Raw genomic sequence first — 25,287 nt, forward strand, 5'->3', positions numbered from 1 at the left:
CAAACACATACATTTATATATGTTTATCTTGTGGTGGGCCGTTAACAATCGGGCAATAAAAGAAATATTGCCGTTAATCTATTCTCAAAGTTGTGTTGGGAGCTGGGTCTATACTATGCGAGCTATGATGACTTTAACCTTGATATTTTAGCACGGATGTATACCTAGCCGAATCTGTAGGGGGCGAGAACAAGTCTTTAAACCTGTGTGTAAACGTGACGTGCTAACATGGATGCAGCTGAAGCCGCCGGGTTTGCTTGGGCACTTGTCAGATACTCTGCTGTGAAGTTTCTATGTAATACACTGGTTTGTATTACATAGAAATACACACCAACTCATGGGGACTTGTGTCACTAAACTGAGTTCCCCATGGGTACAGAAGTTTATAAATCATACAGAATGAGTTTTTTTTTATTAATTTAATTTATTTGTATTTTTATTTTTTTGAGATTGTAAAAAGGCAGAATGTTTTTTGTGAGGGGTATGTTTAGGTGTAAGGCAATAGAAAATACAGTTTGTACAGTATAAAAACCACTAAGCCTATGGGCAGTCCCTACAAGGATAGTTAACCAGACTGTGCGTGCGTGCGTGTGTGTGTGTGTTTTATTTATACAGTAATGTACTACAGGAAATGAGCATAAACATGATTACAACAAAAATTGCACAAAAGGAAGCCAAAGCAGAAACTTTGCATGTCATGGGAGTTTTTTTCAGAAACTTTGCAAACACAATCATGGGAGTTTTTTTTTTCTTTATTCTTGAATGTATTTGAACAATCATTTGAGAGAATAATTCAATGACTCGCTCATTAAGACAGTTACTGGTCTAACAATGTAGCAGTGTAATGCTTAGCCAAATACATTTGATGATTGGAACCATTGTTGTGTAAGTCTAGCTGGATTTTATAAATGTAGCCTTAGTGTTTCTTTACTGTGTCTTTACATTTACTTCTGTAAATGTGAGCATAACCAAAATTGTTTATATTTTTATTGTACGGTAAATGGTTCCAAAGGAAGCCAAAGCAGAATCTCTGTGCAAGAAGTGCGTCTGAAGCAATAGTCTGAGATTATATATTAATAATTAATTCAATGACTCATTAAGACTGTCTCCTGTTGCTGTCTATAACAATAAAACAAATTTGACTACTGCAACCAATTGCTGAAATTTTAATTGAATAATGTGTTTCTTCACCACATCAGTGTTCAGCGAATTATCGTTTTCCAACTGTGCGTATCCATCTTATTTTGCAATGTTTTCACTTTGTAAAACAAACAGACAAAATCATCCATATTTCCATACTCCTGAAACACCATGTTTTAAATACATGTTTTATTGGCCAGAAGCTGTAGTTTACACAGCTTTGACCTGTAAAGCTACTTCAGAATTCAGCAGAAATTGAACAAGTTGCCTGAGATAAGATATTGCTTAAAACATTTCCTGTTTGCTTTGAAACCATGCCAGATAGGTAAACTCTTCAATTACATCCCAGTCTGAGAGATAAAATTCCGTCATAAGTCTGGGTTTAATCATTGTCTGTGTGTGTGTGGGCATGTTTTTGTGACATATCAGGACACAACTTTGTATAATGACATGGGTATGGAACAGGTATTACAAGGAGAGGGTGACTTATGAGGACATAACCCATGTCCCCATTTTTCAAAACGCTTATAAATCATACAGAATGAGGTTTTTTTGAGAAAGTAAAAATGCACAAAGTTTCCTGTGAGGGTTAGGTTTAGGGGTGGGGTTGGTGAAGGGCGATAGAATATACAGTTTCTACATTATAAAAACCATTACGCCTATGGGATGTCCCCACTTTTCACAAAAACAAACATGTGTTTGTGTGTGTGTGTGTGTGTGTGTGTGTGTGTGTGTGTGTCATAGTCTGCAGAGGGAACACTCACGATAAGTTTCAGCCAATAGTAACTCATAAAAATAGCAGTGTAGTTGAGATGCACCTGCTTGTGCACACTATGTCTCATCATGCTGTAAATCTATTATGACTCAGTCTTCTGACATTATTTCATGTTTAAATTGTGTCCATTACTGGCTTCTCCATAGTTCATAATCTGCTCTTTTTTTATCTTTTCATTCTTCCCTTTTCCAGTTGTATTCTAACAAGGCATGAAATAAAAAAATGTGACGCCCATTTAAACCAAATGAACACACAGCTGTAAAGACCTTTACCTTATTTGGTCATTTATTTGTATATCTTTGGCTAATGACAACGTAAAATAAAGATAGAGATCTGAAGGGCTGACATCATATCCTCTCACAGTAACTTTTACCCTGAGCCAAGGGGTAGTTTCGGTTGTTTCATGACAGCAAGACCGGAGTAATCACTATCTGCTCTTTCACCTTAACAATTTCTCCAGCAATGGACAAAATGGAAAAAGTTGTGATAATATTGATTTTATTGCAGAGTGAGTACTTGTTTTGCTTACCAAATATGGTTTACAATTAATGAATCTAAATAATTTCAGAACTTTTTTACATTTGGGTGGACAGACATGACATTTTGTGGTAATGATCTAATAATGAAAATGTTTTAAATATGCTGTCAGTCAAAAATACCGTAACCTCCTTAAAACAAGATCAACTTAAAATGCTAAATATAAATTGTATGAAGTTGTACTTTCAGACAATATACTATATCTTCAAATAAGTTTATTTTCCTTCTGTGATGACATTTTTTTTAAAATAGTTTAAAGCATAAATCTAACTAAATTGAAAAAATCACCAATTTAAAAAAATAAATAAGTTTAAGACAATTTATTTAACCTATTATTTTAGGTCTATCTATCTATCTATCTATCTATCTATCTATCTATCTATCTATCTATCTATCTGTCTATCTGTCTATCTATCTATCTATCTATCTATCTATCTATCTATCTATCTATCTATCTATCTATCTATCTATCTATCTATCTATCTATCTGTTGATCTATAAACAGAGAGAACGTCTAACTTTTCCCACAGGTTTCTGTATTGCTCACACTCAGGGTTTTAATGTTGGGACTGCAGGAGCTAAAATCTTCTCAGGTGTTGCGGTAGAAGAGTTTGGCTACACTGTACAACAGTTAAGCAATAATCAAGGAAAATGGTAAGCTATGTCACACACCAGACATTTTTTTCTAAAACATGTTGTGGATCTAAAGTCTATTCCTGGAAGTATCTGCCACACCCCTGAACTCATTATGTGTGCTTTTGCCCCAGTGACCAAGTTTCTGTTTCTGTTTGTTAATTTGATTTCAGGTGTGTCTAGTTTCTTCCCCATGTGTCCCATGTTCCCGTTAATTTAGTCATTTATCTTACCTGTGTTTCCCCAATTATCTTGTGTATAAAGGTCCTAGTCTGTTCAGTCTGTGTTTGTCAGGTCTACAAATAAGTATGTGTGTCTTCTTCCTGTGTTCTATGTTGGATTAATAAAAACTCTCTCAATTGTTCTGCGCCTCTGTGTCCCTTCCGGCACAGTATTGTGATAATATTGGACTGATGCTCTGACTCACAGTTCACACACAGATTTAAAGTGGGGAACAAATGAGACCACAACAACTCTGTTAATGACTATTTCCTCTCTGGAATAACAGGATTTTTTTTTTTTTTCTAAAGGAACATTATTTGGCACTCTATCAATCTTAGGAATAGGAACAGTTCACTTAAAAATGAAAATTTGCTGAAAATATATCGCCTTGAGGCCATCCACGATGTAGATGAGTTTGTTTCTTCTGTTCTGATGAACCAGCAAACTCATCTACATCTTGAACTTCTTGAAGTCATTTCTGGTTAAATTATTCCTTCAATATCATAAACACAGCAGGCAAAAATAATTTGCATGTAGCAATGTCTGTTTGCATAATTTCTTTGAGTGCATAGAGAAATGGTTGCTTCTGCTCAGGCTGCTGGTGGGTTCACCCTGGAGCGGATACCCTCAGAATAGAAAAGGAAGCCTCTATAAGTGTGACATTAGTGCTTCCGGAGGAGCCAGCTGCCAAAAACTTAATCTTGCAGGTCAGTTTCTCTTTATCTGAAATAATTATGCAGTTATAAAAAGTTTTGTGGTATTACCATGTGTTTTTGGACATAAAACAATAATAATACCATGAAGTAAAAATGCATGGCTAATAAATATGATATCAGCACTTGCCTATTGTTTTACCAACACCATAGTCATTTTTTGTAAGGGGGTCCTTTTCCATTAAATGATTTTAGATTTTGAATTTAGATTTAAGTTCCTATAATTGTCATGTTATGTATATCTGTGTCTTCTCAGACTCTGTCAGCATAGATGGTGTGCAGAGCATCAACGCCAACATGAGTCTGGGCCTGACTCTCACTCCATTAGCTGAACCTAATGGAACGATGGTATGTTGTAGTAGCATTGTGTCATCATCAGGGGGCTCGTTTTCCCTTTTAAAAGCATTCATTCAGGTGTTTTCATACTCAAGAGGCTCTTCCATGTATTAAACTGTATAAAGTTCAGTATAAATGTGTTTTTCAGACGTGTGGTCCTCTGTGGGGTCAGCAGTGTGGCAGTCAGTACTTTTACCCAGGAGTCTGTATTGTTGTAAACCCACAGTTTACGCTTCAGTCATCCTTCTCTCCTGCCCTTCAAAGTACATCTTATTTTGGATTGTCAAAAATGTATAAAATAATTGATTAAGTTAGTCATTCTTGATCTGAATTTCTCATTCAGCTTGTGGTGGGCCCATGGATGTTGCCATTGTTTTGGACGGATCAAACAGTATATATCCATGGCCTGACGTTATAAACTTTCTCATTAAGCTTTTGGAAAATCTTGATATTGGACCAGATAAAACCAGAGTAAGTACTGCAATGCAGCTTATAATGATCCAGTTTATTTATTTTATTCCTATGATATGAAATTGGATTTTTTTTTTTTTTTTTTTAGGTCTGTATTATGCAGTATTCGGCGGATTTGTCCTTTCATTATAATTTTAGTTCTGACCAAAATAAAGAAAAACTTCTTTCAGCAGCTTCTGTTATTAAGCAAAAAACTGGAATAGTAACCAACACTTTTGCAGCACTTGACAATGTCAGGTATCCCATCCCATACAAACTATTTTTTTTTTTTTTTTGTTTGTTTATTGTTTGTGAAAAAAAAAAACATATTTTGTGATTGTTTGTGTTTCAGACAGATAGCTTTCCTACCAGAAAAAGGTGGCCGTCCCGGTGCCACTAAGGTGTTGGTTGTGGTAACAGATGGAGAATCTGCTGATGGTGATAAAGGTCAAGAGGTCATTGAGAGATGCAAAAGAGAGGGCATCATTCGCTTTGGCATTGCTGTGAGTGAGAGACATCAGCATGAAAAAAAAAGCATTACATTAATAAAATGTAAACTTTAATGTTGATTATATTTTCATCTACAACATTATATATAAATATGAGAGCATATTGTGAAATAAAATGAGTATTGAGAATCACTGTTTTAAATTTCATATTGAGGAACCCAGTTTTATAGTTTATTTATTTATTTTTTAGAATATGTCTTGAGTTAAAGGTATTTTGTTTTGTTTTAAGTTTGTTTAGATATTTTCAATGGACAGTAAAATTTGAATTTGGTGTATTACTGTCATCTATGAAATTACACAGATTCTCAAGCAAAGTGCCGATATTCAAATATTCATCAAGGAGATTGAATTGATCGCTAGCACTCCAACAGAGAACTACATGTTCAATGTGTCATCAGAGAAAGCACTAATCAATATCGCAGAATCTCTGGGGGAAAGAATCTTTAACATAGAGGGTAAATCTTGCATTCATGTATGCCAAATTGAATAATGCATTTGTTCATCCAGTGACAACAGGTCACTTTTTAAAACTAAAATACAGCTTTAAATTATGATAAGCATTTGATGGTTCAGACTTGTTTGATTTGAGGCACCAGTCAAGGTCAGGAATTTCAACTGGAAATGTCCCAAGTTGGATTCAGCGCACACCAGACCAATAAGAAGGTGTCAGTAATCTTTCAAAATATCTGATTGAGTTAATTTGTAATGTACCATGCTGATTTACAAGAAATGAAGGAATGACGGGTGGCATTTTATCCCACAGGATGCGATCATGCTGGGTGCTGTTGGAGCGTATGGATGGAGCGGGACCGTCGTCCATCAAACAGCTGAGAAATCACACATTTTCCTCAAAAATGCTTTTGAGAAAATCCTGGATGACAGAAACCACAGCTCACTACTAGGTGAGCCAGCCAGAAAATGAACTGTAAAGTCATTTTCATAATAAAAAGCAAATTAAGAGGTCATGTAACTTTATATTCACATCTCTGCTACAGTTTGAGGTCTGTAAGATTTTATTTTTAAATAAATTAAGATTTTAATTCAGCAAGGATGCATTACATCTATCAAAAATATTATTTAATCATTTAAAATAAATGTTGTTCTTTTGAACTTTTTTATTCATCAAAGAATCCTAAAACAAAATGGGAATCATAGTTCCACAAAAATATGAAGCAGCACAACTGTTTTCCACACTGATAATAATAAATAATTAATGAGCATCAAATCGGTATATTGAGAATGATTTCTGAAGGATCGTGTGATACTGAAGACTGGAGTAATGATGCTTAAAATTCAGCTTTGAACACAGGAATAAATTAAATTCAATATATTCAAATAGAAAACAGTTGTTTTAAATTATAATAATATTTCACAATATTAATGTATTTGTGATTAAACAAATTCCAAACATTTTGTGTTCAGGATACTCTGTCACGTCTGTAATCGACGGCTCGTCTGAGTTTTATGTGGCCGGTGCTCCTCGTGCCGCTCATAGAGGACAGGTCATAGTTTACAGTATCAACAGCCAGAATCAGCCGGTCATCGTAGATTCACAGAGAGGAGATCAGGTAAACACATCTCTCTGTGAGATTTATTTCATTAGACAGTGAAGTCCTGTCATAGATCATTGTGTTCTGTGGTTTGCAGATCGGCTCTTATTTTGGCAGCGTTCTCTGTCCTGTTGATGTGGACGCTGATGGTGTGACTGATCTGCTGCTGGTCGGAGCTCCGATGTACATGAGCAAGGAGAAATCTGAAACCGGAAGAGTCTACCTCTTCACCATTAACAAAGTGAAACCGCTTTAATGTTCAAAAAACTAATCTTCACTCAAAGCAGGTCCTAAAAAGACCATCTTGCCTTATATTGTTCTCAGGGCAAATTAAGCAACCAGGGGAGGTTAGAGGGATCCTCCGCATCTGAGAATGCTCGGTTTGGGACGGCCATCACTGCTGTCCGCGATCTAAACCTGGATGGTTTCAGTGATGTGGTGGTTGGTGCTCCACTGGAAGGCAATGGCCAAGGAGCCGTTTATATCTACTATGGAGACAGAAAAACCATCAGAAAGCAGAGCTCACAGGTAGAATGCACCAATCATATTTTACATGTACATATATATATTTATATATATTACAGTTATGAAGTTCAGTCTGCAGTTTTAGTTATTTTAGTACATCAGGTTAAATTAAAAGAAAATAAGAAATCTTTGACCTGCCAACTAACTGAAATCAAATAAATGATATTTTGCTTATTAATATTTGAAAAACATTTGCCCACTAAATGAAAGATGGTGCAAGTTACATGCAGGGGAAAAAAGCAAAAAACATGAAAAGATATCAGGGAGAGGACTCTCATGCTGTGTACAGGTCAAGAAGTCTTTTAAAATATCAGATCATTTTTATGACAAGGCAAAGTTATCTCAGGTTATAAAATGTCACGAGGTGCAACTATATGAAAAAAAAAAAATTATTTTATGAATAATTTGTTTTAAAAAAGAGTCCCTGAACAATAGCTTTTCTTGAAAATGGTATAACCGTTTAGCTAAGTACTATTAAAATATCAAGTTTCCTTATTAAGCAATCATAGAATCTTGTTTTTCATTTCAAACAAGTCGTCTTATTTCTGCAGAAAATACTTGGATCCAAACTGGACCCTGCGCTTCGGTTCTTTGGACGCTCCTTAGATAGTCGTGGCGATATGAACGGTGACTTAATCCCTGATGTTTCAGTCGGAGCGGCTGGGAAGGCAGTGCAGCTCTGGTGAGGATCACCTAGTTTTTTTAAATCTATAAAATCATACTGAAACTGTGATGTTTCATACAGTATTTGTGATTTCAGGTCAAGGGGAGTTGCAGTTGTCACAGCAACCGTCTCCTTCAGTCCTGAGAAGATCAGCATTCTGAGTAAATCTTGCATGTTTGAAGGAAGGATGGTGTCGTGTGTTGCTGCAAAAGTCTGTTTCAGGTCAAAATTGAGACCTACAGTAGTGGGTAAAGTAGGTAAGGTCATCTCTCATGTTATTGTATCTCATATACAGTATGCTGATTTCTCCAAAAACCTCCATGGAATTGAATGGAAATGCACTTTTCTTCAGATATCAAATACAACTTGACGCTTGACGCTGACCTGCAGTTGTCTAGAGTCACTTCAAGAGCCCAGTTTAACAACTCAGAGCGTCTTATTCAGAAACCTGTCAGTGTCTCTGACAAAGAAACCTGTGTAGATCATAATGTCTATGTGCAGGTGAGTTTTAGCCACTCGCCGCAAGCCTCAGACCTCCGTTCAGACTAATAATACTCATTGTCATGCCAATAGCAGCTATGAGGCCACCGAGGTTCTGACCTCAGTAAATTCTTTATGTTCAAAAATATAATTTGTTCTTTTAATGACTAATCTGCTATTTAAAGCTCATATATGAGTGTCTGCATGTATAATTAAGTTTAAACTGTTTGCAACAATGATTAGTGCCCGTGGTATGAAAATGAGCATTGCGAGATGCTGGCGGAGTGAATAAAGCTTGAGAGCAGTGTTGCCAGATTGGACGGATGATTTCCAGACCAAAAGCTCACCACCTAGCAAACACAAAATGTTAGTTTTTGGTTCCCGTTTGGTTATTTTTATGGAACTATATATATATATATATATATATATATATATATATATATATATAGGAACCAAATACTAACGTTAAGGGAACATTCTTTTTAGGTTAAATATTTTTGAAACCATAAAATAATGTACCCAGAATGTTGCATTGTGATAATTTTGAAAATAAACTAAAAATAACTCAGACCTCACTAATTTTCTATCCCTGGCTATGGCCATGCTCATTGTACTTCAGATTTATTTAGTTTAAAAGTACTTGAATAATGAATTTACATCATTGATTTTATTGTTTAATAGGAGACTCCTGATTTTGTTAGTCCAATTGCTTTGCGAGTCAACATCACTCTGCAGAATCCAGACACTGGGCCTGCCCTGGATGCATTTCAGCCCAAAGCGTGGGAATTTTTTGTAAGGTTCCCTCTGAATTTAATTAAGAGCATTATTCCATCATGAATTGTTTCAAAGATTTTAAACTGTCAAAATATATTCCTGTTTGCTCAGATCCCTTTTGTAAAGGACTGTGGCTCTGATGACAAATGTTCTTGTGACCTGAAGCTGACTGTGAAACCTGTTAATGAATCTAGGTAACATTTCACACACACATACACACACACACACACACAGATAGATAGATAGATAGATTTATTTCACTAATTCCATTCAAAAAGTGAAACTTGTATATTATATTCATTACGATAATTATATCTGACAACTAAGGAAAATTCCAAATTCAGTATCTCAGAAAATTAGAATATTGTGACAAGTTTCAATATTGAAGACACCTGGTGCCACACTCTAATCAGCTAATTAACTCAAAAAACCTGCAAAAGCCTTTAAATGGTCTCTCAGTCTAGTTCTGTAGGCTACACAATCATGGGGAAGACTGCTGACTTGACAGTTGTCCAAAAGACAACCATTGACACCTTGCACAAGGAGGGCAAGACACAAAAGGTCATTGCAAAAGAGGCTGACTCTTCGCAGAGCTCTGTGTCCAAGCACATTAATAGAGAGAAGAAGGGAAGGAAAAGATGTGGTAAAAAAAAGTGTACAAGCAATAGGGATAACGCCCCCTGGAGAGGATTGTGAAACAAAACCCATTCAAAAATGTGGGGGAAATTCACAAAGAGTGGACTGCAGCTGGAGTCAGTGCTTCAAGAACCACTATGCACAGACGTATGCAAGACATGGGTTTCAGCTGTCGCACTCCTTGTGTCAAACCACTCTTGAACAACAGACAGTGTCAGAAGCTTCTCGATTCAAAAAGGACTAGACTGCTGCTGAGTGGTCCAAAGTTATGTTCTCTGATGAAAGTAAATTTTGCATTTCCGTTGGATATCAGGGTCCAGAGTCTGGAGGAAGACAGGAGAGGCACACAATCCACGTTGCTTGAGGTCCAGTGTAAAGTTTCCACAGTCAGTGATGGTTTGGGGTGCCATGTCATCTGCTGGTGTTGGTCCACTGTGTTTTCTGAGGTCGAAGGTCAACATAGCCATATATAGATAGGAAGTTTTTGAGCACTTCATGCTTCCTGCTGCTGACCAACTTTATGGAGATGCAGATTTCATCTAACAGGACTTGGCACCTGCACACAGTGCCAAAGCTACCAGAACCTGGTTTAAGGGCCATGGTATCCCTGTTCTTAATTGGCCAGCAAACTCGCCTGACCAAGAATATCTATGGGGTATTGTGAAGAGGAAGATGCGATATGCCAGACCCAACAATGCAGAAGAGCTGAAGGCCACTATCAGAGCAACCTGGGCTCTCATAACACCTGAGCAGTGCCACAGACTGATCGACTCCACACCACGCCGCATTGCTGCAGTAATTCAGGCAAAAGGAACCCCTACCAAGTATTGAGTGCATGTACAGTAAATAAACATACTTTTCAGAAGGCCAATAAATCACAAATTTTTTTTTTTAAACATTTTTTTATTGGTCTTATGAAATATTGTAATTAGCTGAGATAGTGAACTGGTGGGTTTTTAATAAATGTGAACCAAAATCATCACAATTAAAATGACCAAAAACTTAAACTACTTCAGTCTGTGTGCACTGAATTTATTTAATACACAAGTTTTACAATTTGAGTTGAATTACTGAAATAAATGAACTTTTCCACAACATTCTAATTTATTGAGATGCACCTGTATATGACAAATGACATTAATTGACATCAGAGAACTGTGAACAAATGTGCTGATAAATTATTCAGATTAATTTAAAATATCAGGGGGTGCTTCAAGTAAAAAGTCAAATAGGTTAGGCTGATAAAAATTTGGGAGTCTCTGCCTTAGCAAAGAATGACAGAATGTTGTTAGTGTGACCTGTCCCTTTAAGAGTAAACTAAAAAGAATAAATTACTACAAGCAGGGCTAGGTGTATCATGTTATTAAAAAAAACTGAATCCTGAAATCTAAAAAGATTGTGTTGTGTTTTGCAGCTCATCTGCCTTTCTAGTTGGACCCAATAAAAAAAGACTGTCTTTCATTGTGACAGTAAAGAACATGAAAGAAAATGCATACAATACAAGAGTGTCTGCTAACTTCTCCAGTAACCTGTTCTACGCCTCTTTTACACCACCTGTAGGCCCACCATTTCCTGCTCTGGCATAAATCTTCTGTGGTTTGTGTACGCGAAATTGTATTTGTGAATCTTTCTACTTATGTGTGCAGAGAGACAACACTGAGGTGACATGCAGTACAACAACAGGCTCACTCGACTGCAGAGTTGGATACCCGACCCTGACGCCTGGCCAGATGGTAAGAGAAAAGTGTCTGTGTATGTCTGTACCTGGTGTACCCTAGATTATGAGTACCAAATGTCCCCACAAGAGCAGCAACACCATGAAATTTTGACCTTGTGGAAAAAATGTTTGGTCCCCGAAAACAGAAAATGTAAAAATGCTAAAGTTTTGTGTGAGAGGTATAGATTGGATAAGGGGATAGCAAAATACACTTAGTACAGTATAAAAACCATTATATTTATGTAGAGTCCCCCCATAATGTTAGGGTTATGTGTGTCTGTTTGAGCATACAGATGTTTTCTTTAATTATTTCAATTTGTCTCATCAGGTAACATTTGAGATCAACTTTGAGTTCAACCTGAAACAACCAGAGAAACAGGCTGTTGTGAACTTTGAAGTGCAAAGGTAAAAATACTGTTTTTAACACACTTCTGTTTGAATTTTTGTGCATCTGTTTGGTTTGACTTTAAAAAAACACTACACAACTTTTTACAGTGACAGTGAGGAGGAAGTGACATCAGATAACAAGGCCTCTATCTCTATCCCAGTCCAGTACGATGCCGAAATCATCCTCACAAGGTCAGAGGTCAAACTAATGCTTTGATTACCTTAATCTGCTCTAATGTGGTTTTTGAAAGAAGTCTCTTCTGCTCACCAAGACTACATTTATTTGATCAAAAATACAGCAAAGATAGTAATATTGTGAAATATTATGATAATTTAAAATAAGTTTTCTATTGAAATATATATTAGGTATATATGTAATTTATTTCTGTAATGGTAAAGCAAAATTTTCAGCATCATTTCTCCAGTCTTCAGTGTCACATGATCATTCAGAAATCATTCTAATATGCTGATTTGCTGCTCAAATATTATAGAGTATTATTGAGGCTCAGTTATTAATAATGGTTCCCTCTGTTCATTTTTTTTAATTATTATTTTTCAAGAAACATAAACTTGGATTTTTGCGCCATTGATCCTGAGGATCAAGTCAAACATACAGTCTCAGGTTTCAATGACATCGGCCCAGAATACATCATAACATTACGAGTGAGTCAAAAAAATAAATAAAGTGTATCTAACATTAAACTAATATTTAATGAGTTCCCTCTAGCATTAGCAGTGTTGAACTATTCAAGTTATTTAAAGTTTGTCTTTCTGCAGGTTTTAACTGGAACTTTCCAAATCAACCAGGCTCTTCTGACCGTATCGTTTCCCACCAGCACCAAAGCTGGAAATCCTTTACTGTATGTGACTTCAGTCAGAACGGCTCCTGTAAGTATAATGCTCTATTAAAATCTTAATTATTCTAAACTTTCTATATGAATAAAGTGTTTCACTGCACATGTATTTAGAAAATTGTGCTGTAAATACCATTCTGGGATGAAAAACCAGGACATTTAATCTCTGTTTCTGCTGCATAGGTTTCAAATGTGCAGTGTGACAGCAGTCATCTGATTGACCCACTGAAGATCAAAGAGAAAACACACACTGCCAGCTTTGCTAAAGAGAGCTTTAGAGGGACAAAAGAACTGGTCTGTATGAATATGTTTTTATATTAAATTATACATGCTGCAACATGCACATTCATTTTTTTTTTTTTTTTAGATAATAATACTCTTATTAAGCAAGGATGCATTTTACTGATCAAAAATGACAATAGAAACATTTATAATGTTACAGAAGATTTCTATTTCAAATAAATACATTAATATTGAACTTTGTATTGATCAAAGAATCCTGAAAAGAAATTTAAATTTACTTAAGATATGAAGCAGCACAACTGTTTTTAACATTGATAATAATAAGAAATGTTTCTTAAGCGGAAAATCAGCATATTAGAATGATTTCTCAAAGATCATGTGACACTGAAGACTAGAGTAATGATGCTGAAAGATCACCTTTATCATAGCAAAAAATGACATTTAAAAATATATTACAACAGACAATCATACTTTTAGATTTTAATAGTTTTTCACAAAATTACAGTTTTTACTGTATTTTTGATCAAATAAATTCAGCCTTGGTGAGCAGAAGAATATTTCTCAAATAATTTATTTTTATATCCTACTGAAAACAAACATTTGTTCATTTCCAGAATTGTAATGCAGCAAAATGTGAAACCATGACTTGTGTACTCAAAGATCTGAAGACAAAAACCAATTACTTTGTAAACATCACCACAAGGCTCTGGAAAGGCACATTTGCCTTTGTGAGTGTCTCTCGGACCATTTTATCTCCATCTAGCACTTCTGATATCTGTCGTGAGCAGACGCTTTATTCCACACTCCATGTTTATTTCCTTCTAGGCTGATTTTCAGACAGTTTTAGTGGCTGGAAGCTCAGAGATACAAACATCTCAGCCTGACCTCATAGTCGTCACACACAAACAACAACAGGTCTGTTAATCCTTGTCTTTCTGTTGTGTTTAAGATATGAACCACTCTGCTAAAGAGACCATTTTGGCTTTGAGTAATTTTCACAGTGTTTTTTTTTCCCCCAATAAAAGCAAAAACAAAACCTAAACATTCTTCAAATGATCAAATCAAATACAACAGATATTTAAGGATAATTTGGTAGCTTGCACATTTGTACTGTGTATGTGTGTGTATGTGTTGATATGATTTATCTAATCTTTCCTGACTCTGCTGCAGATAAAAATTACAGTGAGTAAAGTAGGAGCGATTGGAGATATTCCTATTGGTATTATCATAGGAAGTGTCATCGGCGGCCTCCTCCTTTTGGCTGTTATTATGGCGATCCTATGGATGGTATGTGCTCTTTGTTTTTGCTTGAACTGCAGCTACTAATACACTGTAATTCTGACAAAGGAAAATGCTTAATCATAATAAAATACAATACTGATGATGTCCCACCAGGCTGGCTTCTTCAAGAGACAACAGTTGCCACAGGGAAATCAACAGGATGCGGCAGAACAAGAGGGTCTGTCTGAGAATACAGCATGAAAAAATACAGGCTTGCCTCTGTGACTACATGCGGTAATGTTACCTCGAATTGTACAGATTAATCACTGATATTCAGTTGACAGCCATTCAGGTTCTGCACGAGGTCTGGATAATAATACTGTATTTTAAAGCATCTCACGATTTTTGACTCTCATGGACTTGCTCGTATGGTGCTCAGTCGTATTTAGGCTTCATAAGAATGAACGAATGAGTTGGTGTATGCATGAGAGCCAGGATGTGTTTTTTTTTTTTTTTTGTTAAGACAGAGGGGGGTGGGGTGAATGTCTGAATTTAATGCCTCTGTCATTTCCTGCTTCATTCTTGTTCTGACTTGCTTTAGTTTGTACATAGCTCTCAGTTAAAGCATAAAAAAAAAAAGAAATCTGTAAAAACATACGTATTTTAAAGTTGATTTAGATTCAGATTACTATTAGTGAAGTATTTCTGAGATGTTTACCTCGCTCATGCACAAACCCCCAGAATGATAACACACACTGTGGTGATAATCCTCTATGTGAAATATGTATGATGAATGACTCTTACTTTTGTGATTATTCAAGCCCAAAGGGCAGATTAAATGATTATCTTTAAAACTTGTTTTTGTTGGCCAGTTTTTTTTTTTTAATTCTCTCTCTCTCTCTCTCTCTCTCTCCTTTCTGGCTATTCTGAAATGCTAAATATATCTATTGTTCAAATTTTAGACAGTGGAGTCTCACTTAAAATGTCAGAATGTCATTAGATTTTGAAAAAAACTTTTAAAACAACTTTTGTTAGCTTTTTTTCAGATATTAAACATTAAATAATTATGCATAAATATAAGATAAATGTATAGATAGCAGTTCTCCCCTCCCTCCCCCTCCCCCTATATAGAGATAGAGATAGATATGCAGTGTTTTCGAATAATGGCTAGTAGCCAGGCATGTCTGTGTGCTCCGAACGTGTGCTCTCCACTGCGAGGAACATTGTAAATGAAAAGAGAGCCGCACTTAATCCAGATCATGTTGATAGACTGGTGTTTCTTGCAAACAATATTAAGAAATGAATTAGGCTAGGCTATATGCCTTACTCCGGCTGCTGTTTAAGTTGTCACATTATTGTTTGTGCCTGATCTGAATCGTTTTTTCTTTTCTTATTTAATTTAGCCTAATGTTGTGGGATATGCATAGTGGCACTTCATATAAATTGATATTCTAAGTTGATAACCTGCTGTTTCAAACATTAAGTAAAAAAATAATAATAATTGTTACGACTAACTCAGAGCCATAACAAGCGATAGGAGACCATGCCACAAACAAACGGTACAAAACATAAATTTATTGAGTATCCAACACAGTTTAAACAACAAAATCCAAATATGGGGTGTGCGAATGTCAATATCAGTGGTGTAAGGCAAGTGCATGGATGTATAATATTTATAATGTATATTACGAATGTTTTGTTCGTTATCTGGCTCGGCTCAGTGTTCATCTTCAGTTCTCTCTTCACAGCAATTCAGTCAGTGCACTGTTTGAGTGCATGAATTACTCCGGGATATTGGTTTGTTTGAACTCAGAGGGAGTGTCAGCCACATTAAAAAAAAGTTAACAGCTTAAGTCATTTGTGGATTAATGCGTATTAGAGATGCAAACCATTTAAACGATTCAGTTCGATTTGGTGAACTGAATGATTAGTTCGCGAACTTGATATCCAGACTGCTTTGTTTTGAACTCTCTCTCACAACAGAAACGGAAGAGAAGACAATGCTGAATAAAGTCGTCGGTTTTGCTATTTTTGGACCAAAATGTATTTTCGATGCTTCAAAAAATTTTAACTGACCCTCTGATGTCACATGGACTACTTTGATGATGTTTTTCTTACCTTTCTGGACATGGACAGTATACCGTACACACAGTTTCAATGGAGGGACTGAGAGCTCTCGGACTAAATTTAAAATATCTTAAAGTGTGTTCCAAAGATAAATGGAGGTCTTACGGGTTTTAAACAACATAAGGGTAAGTTATTAATTACATAATTTTGCTATCTGGGTGAACTAACCCTTTAAACTGCTCCAAAATAATTAACTCATGCAGGCTTTCAAAAGAGTCCACCCCGGCTGCAGAGCACCAATTGTCAAAATGCATAGCCAAATAATGCATAAACTCTAGATGTGACTTGTCTCCACATCTCCAACCTCGAAAACGCAGTCAATATGCTTCTGGGACAAGTTCATAAGCTTTTAGAACAGTAATTTTCACCACAGAGTACGTACCACAATCAGTGCTGCTTAAAGGAACACTCCGACTTTTTGGGACTTTAGCTTATTCACAGTATCCTCCAGAGTTAGATAAGTCCATACATACCTTTTTCATTTCTGTGCGTTCTGTAAGTGTTATTTGACGCACCCACCGCTAGCCTAGCTTAGCACAAAGACTGGATGTAAATGGATACTGTTAGCATAGTAATCCCAATAAGTGACAAAATAATGCAAACATTTTCCTAATTACATGTTGTGATCTGTATAGTCACAGCATGTACAAATAACAAGGCTATATGAGACAGAGGCCATTTTTAATCGTATAAATACTGGGAACTATATTCTCACTAGGCGTAGGAGCACAGCTAATGTTACTTGGGCGGAGTGGCTACTTGGGCGGAGTGATTAGCGCAGCACACGAGACGCGCTGTTGATGGTTCCGTAAACAAAACAAGTGACTAGCTAGACGTGACTCGTGATCATGGCTGACTTTGAGGAATTGTCAGACTCAAGAGTAATTTTACTGTGTATCAAACCAAGATCCAGAACCATATAGTTTTGAGCCAGAATACACAGACGAGGAGTTACAAACTTTGGAAGCTGTAAGACAAGATGTCGCAGCGAGAATCAGAACGAACACAGACTGGTGCTGTAAATGTGGAACATGCCAACCTATGCTGACAGAACCGAGTGCCTTTGGTGTAATGAATGGGACCGGGTATTGCCATCAATGTCAAAGCTTGATGACAATCTAAATATTTGCGTCACTACCACGGAAAATTTCTCTGCCCTAATACACCCGGCAGTTGTCGCTTTTTTCCCCCATTGTGACAAGATCAATTGGAAGAAACGCCCCATATGCCGAGTGAACCTAATGGTCAGCTGTCCACCAAGTAAGTGATTTTGTTATAATGATCACGAGCAGTGTGTTCATGACAACACAGTAATAACAATAAAGGGGATACACGGAGCCCCTATTCACGTAATAGTGTCACTACTAAGGTTATATTACATTAGCATGGCACTGTTACAGTATGGCTAATGTAAGTCATCTCAAAACATAACGGAACACTTACCGCAGCAACAGGTGATCCAATTTGTCCTGTCTTTATTATCGATGGGATGGCTGTATCCTTTAGCACACGTTTCATGGTCCGTGTGGCAACTTGCATTTTTTCAAAATAGTCGTCCACAATAAAATGTTCAGAGCAAACAAAATACTTTGTGATGGTGTTTACAGGTTTGTTTGGATCTATGTCGTTTATGAGCGTTTTTGGTTGGAATTCTATGAAACATCATAGTATTACCTGGTCTCCCCTGTTTATTGTCGCAGCTCTTTACAATACAGCAAACACCCATGATTATACACTATAAATGTACTATCTAGTGATTGCTAAATCTATTACTCCAACTCTGAGTGAACACTCTGCTCATCACCACGGCGCGTCTCGTGTGCTGCGCTTATCACTCCGCCCAAGTAGCCACTCCGCCCAAGTAACGTTAGCTGTGCTCCTACGCCTAGTGAGAATGTAGTTCCCAGTATTTATATGATTAAAAATGGCCTCTGTCTCATATAGCCTTGTTATTTTTACACGCTGTGACTATACAGATCACAACATGTAATTAGGAAAATGTTTACATTATTTTGTCACTTATTGGGATTACTATGCTAACAGTATCCATTTATATCCAGTCTTTGTGCTAAGCTAGGCTAGCAGGGGGTGCCTCAAATAACACTTACAGAACGCACAGAAATTAAAAAGGTATGTATGGACTTATCTAACTCTGGGGGATACTGTGAATAAGCTAAAGTCCCAAAAAGTCGGAGTGTTCCTTTAAAGCTGAAAAAGCCTATTGTGGTTTTCCTGTTAATACACACTGTAACATTAAAATACTGTACACGTGGAGTCAGACCAACCTCAAGCCTCTGCTAATCAGGGACAATTTTTGTCTCTCCAAATCTGACTTCTCTCGCTCCAAACCCTGTCTCATACGTTCCACCGCCTGCTCCTTCTCCTGCTCAGCTTTAGCATGCTGCTGTTCAAATTATAAACCAACTGGACACCAACAATTTCACTTTCAAATTACTTTTAACACAATCTTTTGTTTTCCCGGGCATCTCATATATCAACCTTATAATATTCTGCAATCCTGATCAATTGTTTCTTAGTGCAAATATCTAATCCACATTAGACTGGTGAGTCAATAAAATCTTCCACTACTTCATCCATGGCTAACAAATTCACAAAATAAAGACAAGAAGCTTAAATGACAATGTATCAGTGTACACAGTTTTTAAACCACAAACCAAAGACGGCGTTTCCCCGCTAACTTCCTAGCCAAAAAAGCTAACTTATTTGACCCTAGTCTTCTTGAGGCATAGCGGTGTGTTTTTATGAATTCTTAACCCGATGGTTCGGTAAAGGTGACCAGCAAGCTGACAACCCTTCTAAAACCACGGAAATGCTCCTGAGCCGACGTAAGGAATAGGGAAATGGGAAGCTCTAGTCGCCGTACCTCAACACTAAAACAATAATGCAGGGAACCCCCTATTAGGAAAAAACGCCAGTCCAAAACTTAAGAGTGCACTTTGACTAATCGTCACTTACCTTCATGAGCCTCTAAAAACAGCCACACACGCCCAAATACTCCCGCTTGAGTACGCCAACAAACAAATAAATCCAAACTAATCAAACAAGCACATCTCCCACAGCGCAACAAGTAACCATATAAGCACAATGACATCAAGGGAATTCCTCTGTGACCGCCAATCATCAGGAGGCACAGAAAACGAGCTACACTTGCTCTCATGTGTCCCACAAGTGCTCATAAACAAATTACTAAATCAATTCACAATGCGCACTAAACAAAATCAAATAACTAACAACAAAATGCGCAAATCCAAATGGACGAGCCCCCACTTTGTTACGACTTACTCAGAGCCATAACAAGCGATAGGAGACTATGCCACAAACAAACTGTATGTAGTGAAGGTGCCATCCGGCCTGCAGCACCCCCCCCCCCCCCCCACATTCCTGGAGAGGAAGTTTGCCACAGCCATCTGCGCCCCCGGCCTGTGAATCACCTTGAACTTAAATGGCTGTAAAGCTAGATACCAACGGGTGATTCGTTGGTATCTTTCATGCGGTGGAGCCACTGGAGGGGCGCGTGGTCCGAGCAGAGGGTGAACTCCCGTCCCAGGAGGTAATAGCGAAGGGTGAGGACCGCCCACCTGATGGCCAAACACTCCTTCTCTATGGTGCTGTACCTAGTCTCTCTCTTCGAGAGCTTTCGACTAATGTACAGCACCGGGCAGTCATCCCCCTTCACCTCTCGTCCGTCTGCAAGAAAAAGGGGAGAGAAAAATTAGGAGAGTGCAGGAGCGGCCCGCCACACAGGGCAGCCTTATCTCGGGTAAAAGCCTGTTGCTCCGTCCACTGGACCGTATCCGGTACCTCCTTTTTAGTGAGGTTAGTCAACAGGCCCCAAGAACTATCTCACCTCCTTTTTGGTCTTGGGCCTGGTGACAGGTCGCAATTGCTGCAGTCTCATTGATTTGGGGATGCACCTGCCCGTGGCCCAAGTGGAAGCCCAGATACTTTACTTCCACCCGCCCAACTGCAAACTTCTTCGTCAGCCCCGCCCGTTTCAGCACCCTGAGGACTGCCCACACATGCTCCATATAATATCATCCAGGTAGGCGGCGGCATATGCAGCATGGGGCTGCAGCACTCAATCCATGAGGCGCTGAAACGTAGCTGGGGCCCGAACAAGCCGAACGGAAGCTTAACAAATTGGTGTAATCCGAACGGCGTGGCTGTCTTTTCTTTGGACATGGGAGATAAGGGGATCTGCCAATATCCCTTTGTTAAGTCCAATGTCGAGTAAAAGCGAGCCGTGCCTAACCGATCGAGCAACTCGTCAATTCGCAGCATTGGATAAGCATCAAATTTAGATACTGCATTTGCCCAAAACTATAGGGCTCGCCCAATCGCTGTGTGACTTCTCGATTACCCCCATCCCCAGCATGGCCTCTAATTCAGTCTGAACTACTTTTTTCTTGTGTTCAGGCAACCTATATGGCCGGCTGCGAACTACGACACCCGGCTCTGTCTCAATGTGGTGCTGGATCAGGTCAGTACGACCAGGTAGGGGCGAAAAAACATCCGCAAATTCCACCTGCAAAGCGCAATGTCAGTGAGCTGCGAGGGCGAGAGGTGATCTCCCCCTAGGGCCAGGGAGAGGGATTTCTCTTTAGTAACTGCCTCTGGCCCGAGATCCTCCTCCTCACTCACTGCCATCGCTAGCAGCACTGACTCCTCCCTGCTCCATTTTTTAAGGAGGTTGAGGTGGTAGATTTGCCGTGAGTCGCCTCTATCTGTTCGTACTACCTCATAATTGAGATCTCCTATCCGCCGTGTGACCTCAAAGGGTCCTTGCCACTTGGCTAGTAATTTGGATCTAAAGGTTGGCAGTAACACGAGCACTTTATCTCCCGGTGCAAATTCTCGTGGCTTAGTCCCCCGGTTATATACGTAGCTGGCTTTGTCTTTCCTGGGCCTGAAGCAAATTCTCCATAGAGAGACGCCCCAGTGTATGGAGTTTTGCTCGCAGGTCCAGGACATATTGAATTTCATTTTTGCTATCCGAGCGTCCGTCCTCCCAAGTTTCTTTCAGGACGTCTAACCCTGGTCGTTCATAAAGAAGCTTGAAGAGGGAAAACCCTGTGGAGGCTTGGGGGACCTCGCGCAAAGCAAATAAGAGGGGTTCTAGCCACCGGTCCCGATTTTTCGCGTCTTCCTGTACGAACTTTTGTATCATGGTTTTCAACGTGCGATTAAACCGTTCGACCAGGCCGTCTGTTTGTGGGTGATAGACGTTGGTACGCACTGCTTTAATGCCCAACAATCCGTACAATTCGTTTAACATGCGTGACATAAATGCGGTGCCTTGATCCGTAAGTCTCTCCTTCGTGATTCCCACGCGGGAGATTAAACGAAACAGGGCGTCCGCCACACTCTTTGCCAAGATGTTGCGAAGCGCCACTGCCTCAGGATATCGTGTCGCATAATCAACTAAGACCAAAGCGAAACGATGTCCCAGTGCTGATCGTACTAACGACCCGATGAGATCCATACCAATTCGCTCGAAGGGGACCTGCAGTAGGGGAATAGGGCGCAATGGCGCTTTTGGGGTGGCCGGTGGGTTTACCAACTGACATTCCCGACAAGACGCGCACCACCTGCGCACATTCTCTTGAATGCCCGGCCAAAAGAATCGGGTCCTTAGTTTATTTAGTGTTGCCGTTACTCCTAAGTGTCCCGCCATAAGGTACAGTGCGCCGCTCCGAGGTACTAACAATTGGGTTGTATCTTTTTTTGTCTGAGCGTTGCGGCTCACTTGATACAACCGATCCTTGATAATGGCAAAATACGGACAGGCTAACTGGCGCTCAGGGTGGAGGACCTGCCCATCGATAGAACAGACCTGCTTGAACGCATGTTTGAGTGTCTCGTCTTGGGATTGTTCCAGGGGAAAGTCATCACAACTGGAAAGGTTTAGCCTCGCCACGTCGCTCGGATCCCCTGAGACTGCCCCGCTGGGTCCTGGTACATATTATCCGACCTGAGCGCTCGCCCCGCCCCCTGGCCAGTTGTTCCCCCCGACGGCATCCACTGTTAAACAGCCCAATAATTGCTGAAACGCTGGCCAATTAGTTCCCAAGATTGGCGGATGCCAGTGGCGTGGACTAACGGCCACCTCCACATTATGCTTTTGGTCCCTAAATTTAATGGCTATGGCCTTTACGGGGTATTCCACTATATCCCCGTGCACACACCTCACCTTAACCATGCGGCCCGTATCCAATGTCCCGGATTGTATCTGGCTTTGATGGATGGAGGTCTGGTTACAACCTGAATCCACCAAAGCCTGATAGGTACCCCCCTTAATATTCACGGGTATTTGGTACAGCCCGGCTTGATCGGGGGCAGCCTTCGGGTCGTCCGGGATCCGGACCAGTGTCCCCACCTCCATGACCGGGCATCTATCCACAAAGTGGCCCGGATCCCCGCAATGCCAGCAGGCTGGCCCAGGCCTCCCCGCTGCCCTAGTGGCCGGAAGGGGGTCAGGGGATTTGCGTGGGGAACCAGCAGAGGGCTCCTCAGTCCCCCCTCTTTGGGGTACGGCCATTCCCCGCGCAGGGCCTCGTGCCCCGGCTGCGGGCTCCATCTCAATCCTCCAGCGGGGGCCGGCCCTCGGTGGCCCCACCCAGCAGGACCTAGGGAGAGGGACAGATTTCAGGATAGGGGGTGAGGGGGAGACAGGGGAAGAGAGAGAGACAGAAGGAAGGGGCTTGCCGACCCCGGAACACGCCGCCAGCTGGTCTCCCGCCAGTTGGATGGCCAGATCCAACAACGCCGGGCAGTGGCACTGGACCCACTGGGCGGTCTTCTTTGGGAGGCGGGAGTTGAACTGCTCCAGCACCACGGCGTTGATGATGGTCTCGGCGTCGCTGCCTCCGGCCAACAGCCATTTGCGGCACGAGTCCCGGAGCTGCTGTGCAAATACAAAGGGTCGGCCTGGGATAGGCAGTTGTTGTGCCGCCTTCTGGGCCTCCCCTGACAGCAGTGGGATCACCCGGATGGGCCAGCTGTCCGCCGGCCACCCACATGCCTCGGCCATCCTCTCAAACAAGTCCAGGAACGTCTCTGGGTCATCTGTGGGCCCCATTTTCGTGAGCGGCATGTGGGGGACGGGGCAGGCGCAGGGGAAGGCCGCACCCATCCGACCCTCCCGGTCCAGCTAGCTCTGGAACAGCTCGCGGCCCTCCTGTTGGACCTGCATCATGGCCTGGAACTGATGTTCATGGTCGGCTCACAGATCCAGCAGGGCCTTGTGATGTTCCTGGTGCAGGCCCGCGAGCGATGTTTTAATGTAGGCAAATGGCGTCGGCGATGGTCCTGACGGAGATTGCATGGCGGAAGTGTTCTCCTTCTACCCGGCTTTCGACACCAGTGTAGTGAAGGTTCAGAGGATCAAAGAGGAAGGAGACCGGGGTCGGCGTTCTGAGGCTCGTGGGAATTTATTACTCAATAAACATAAACAAAAATCGCGCCACATGCACATACACTAAATTCACTGCTGTGTAATTCACCATCCTTCTCGTCAGCCTGGCTTCACAGTCCCATGAGTCCTCAGCTCTCTCGTCCTCCTCCGGATGTCGTGCGGCTTAAATACTGGTTCCCCACGCCAATCACTGCAACGAGATCCAGCAGTAACTTGTCTCTCACCTGAACCACTTACCACCGCTCGTCTCTTCATTCGACACCAGTGTAGTGAAGGTTCAGAGGATCAAAGAGGAAGGAGACCGGGGTCTGCGTTCTGAGGCTCGTGGGAATTTATTACTCAATAAACATAAACAAAAATCGCGCCACATGCACATACACTAAATTCACTGCTGTGTAATTCACGATCCTTCTCGTCAGCCTGGCTTCACAGTCCCAAGAGTCCTCAGCTCTCTCGTCCTCCTCCAGATGTCGTGCGGCTTAAATACCGGTTCCCCACACCAATCACTGCAACGAGATCCAGCTGTTACTTGTCTCTCACCTGAACCACTTACCAATGCTCGTCTCTTTATTCGCTCTCCCATTGCAGACTTCGCTAAACCATGCCTCCCCCACCACACGGTACAAAACATTAATTTATTGTGTATCCAACACAGTTTAAACAACAAAATCCAAATATGGGGTGTGTGAATATCAACATCAGTAGTGTAAGGCAAATGCATGGATGTATGATGTGTATGAGTGCAAGTGTTGAGTGTAACAAAATACAAAAACTTAAATATACTCAAATGTATCAGTGCATCAGTGAAGAATGCTGGTGTCCCGAGCGAGGCATGGACCTGAACAGGTCAACCGAGCAGCGTTCAAGTTTCGAACCACCGAAACCGAGCAGGAAGAAAGCCCCCAATCTAGCAGTGAATCTCCTCATTTAAACTCCATTCTTAGGTGACAGCAATCAAGTCTGAAATAAAGGAGGGGCAAGAGAACAAGTAAAAACAGGCCAAGGGCCGTAACAATAATCCAGATAGTCCTGTTTATGACTCACTGTTAAACATATGTGATTGAATCTCCAATCTCTTTTCACATATCGCGTCTTTTGAGTGCTCATGGTAGTTATTTCCAATGTAGGCGCGTGGCATGTGCGCTCATAATGGAAGCAACACGTTTTTTCCAGGCGCATCCGCACCGCATTGAGTTAAAAACATCTCAACTTTTCAGAGAGCTGCAAGCACACCGCAGGTCATGTGACAAGAACTAACCAATCAGCTTCATCCTTTCCCGTAACAACATCGAATGCTCAGCCAAGATGAAGGAACAGCTGACCATAGCTATGTATGGATTGCCATTTTAAAATGCCAAT

General features: G+C 40.3%; 1 protein-coding gene across 1 annotated transcript; it reads left to right on the forward strand.

Annotated features, from left to right (window-relative positions):
• The first annotated feature begins 2,281 nt into the window (after positions 1 to 2,281).
• On the forward strand, positions 2,282 to 15,057 carry LOC128021399 (integrin alpha-2). The gene is made up of 30 exons (XM_052608530.1): positions 2,282 to 2,423; positions 2,983 to 3,106; positions 3,902 to 4,014; positions 4,277 to 4,368; positions 4,505 to 4,619; positions 4,700 to 4,827; positions 4,916 to 5,064; positions 5,159 to 5,309; positions 5,617 to 5,770; positions 5,905 to 5,978; positions 6,079 to 6,217; positions 6,738 to 6,883; positions 6,963 to 7,106; positions 7,190 to 7,393; positions 7,942 to 8,072; positions 8,151 to 8,311; positions 8,407 to 8,555; positions 9,216 to 9,326; positions 9,420 to 9,502; positions 11,359 to 11,500; positions 11,591 to 11,677; positions 11,990 to 12,066; positions 12,157 to 12,240; positions 12,609 to 12,711; positions 12,826 to 12,936; positions 13,086 to 13,196; positions 13,760 to 13,873; positions 13,971 to 14,060; positions 14,316 to 14,432; positions 14,541 to 15,057. Exons 1-30 carry the CDS (start codon positions 2,378 to 2,380, stop codon positions 14,625 to 14,627), a joined length of 3,537 nt encoding a protein of 1,178 aa, XP_052464490.1. The 5' UTR covers positions 2,282 to 2,377; the 3' UTR covers positions 14,628 to 15,057.
• The last annotated feature ends 10,230 nt before the right edge of the window (positions 15,058 to 25,287 follow it).

The sequence above is a fragment of the Carassius gibelio genome, chromosome A10, assembly GCF_023724105.1.
Source record: "Carassius gibelio isolate Cgi1373 ecotype wild population from Czech Republic chromosome A10, carGib1.2-hapl.c, whole genome shotgun sequence".
NCBI lineage: Eukaryota > Metazoa > Chordata > Actinopteri > Cypriniformes > Cyprinidae > Carassius > Carassius gibelio.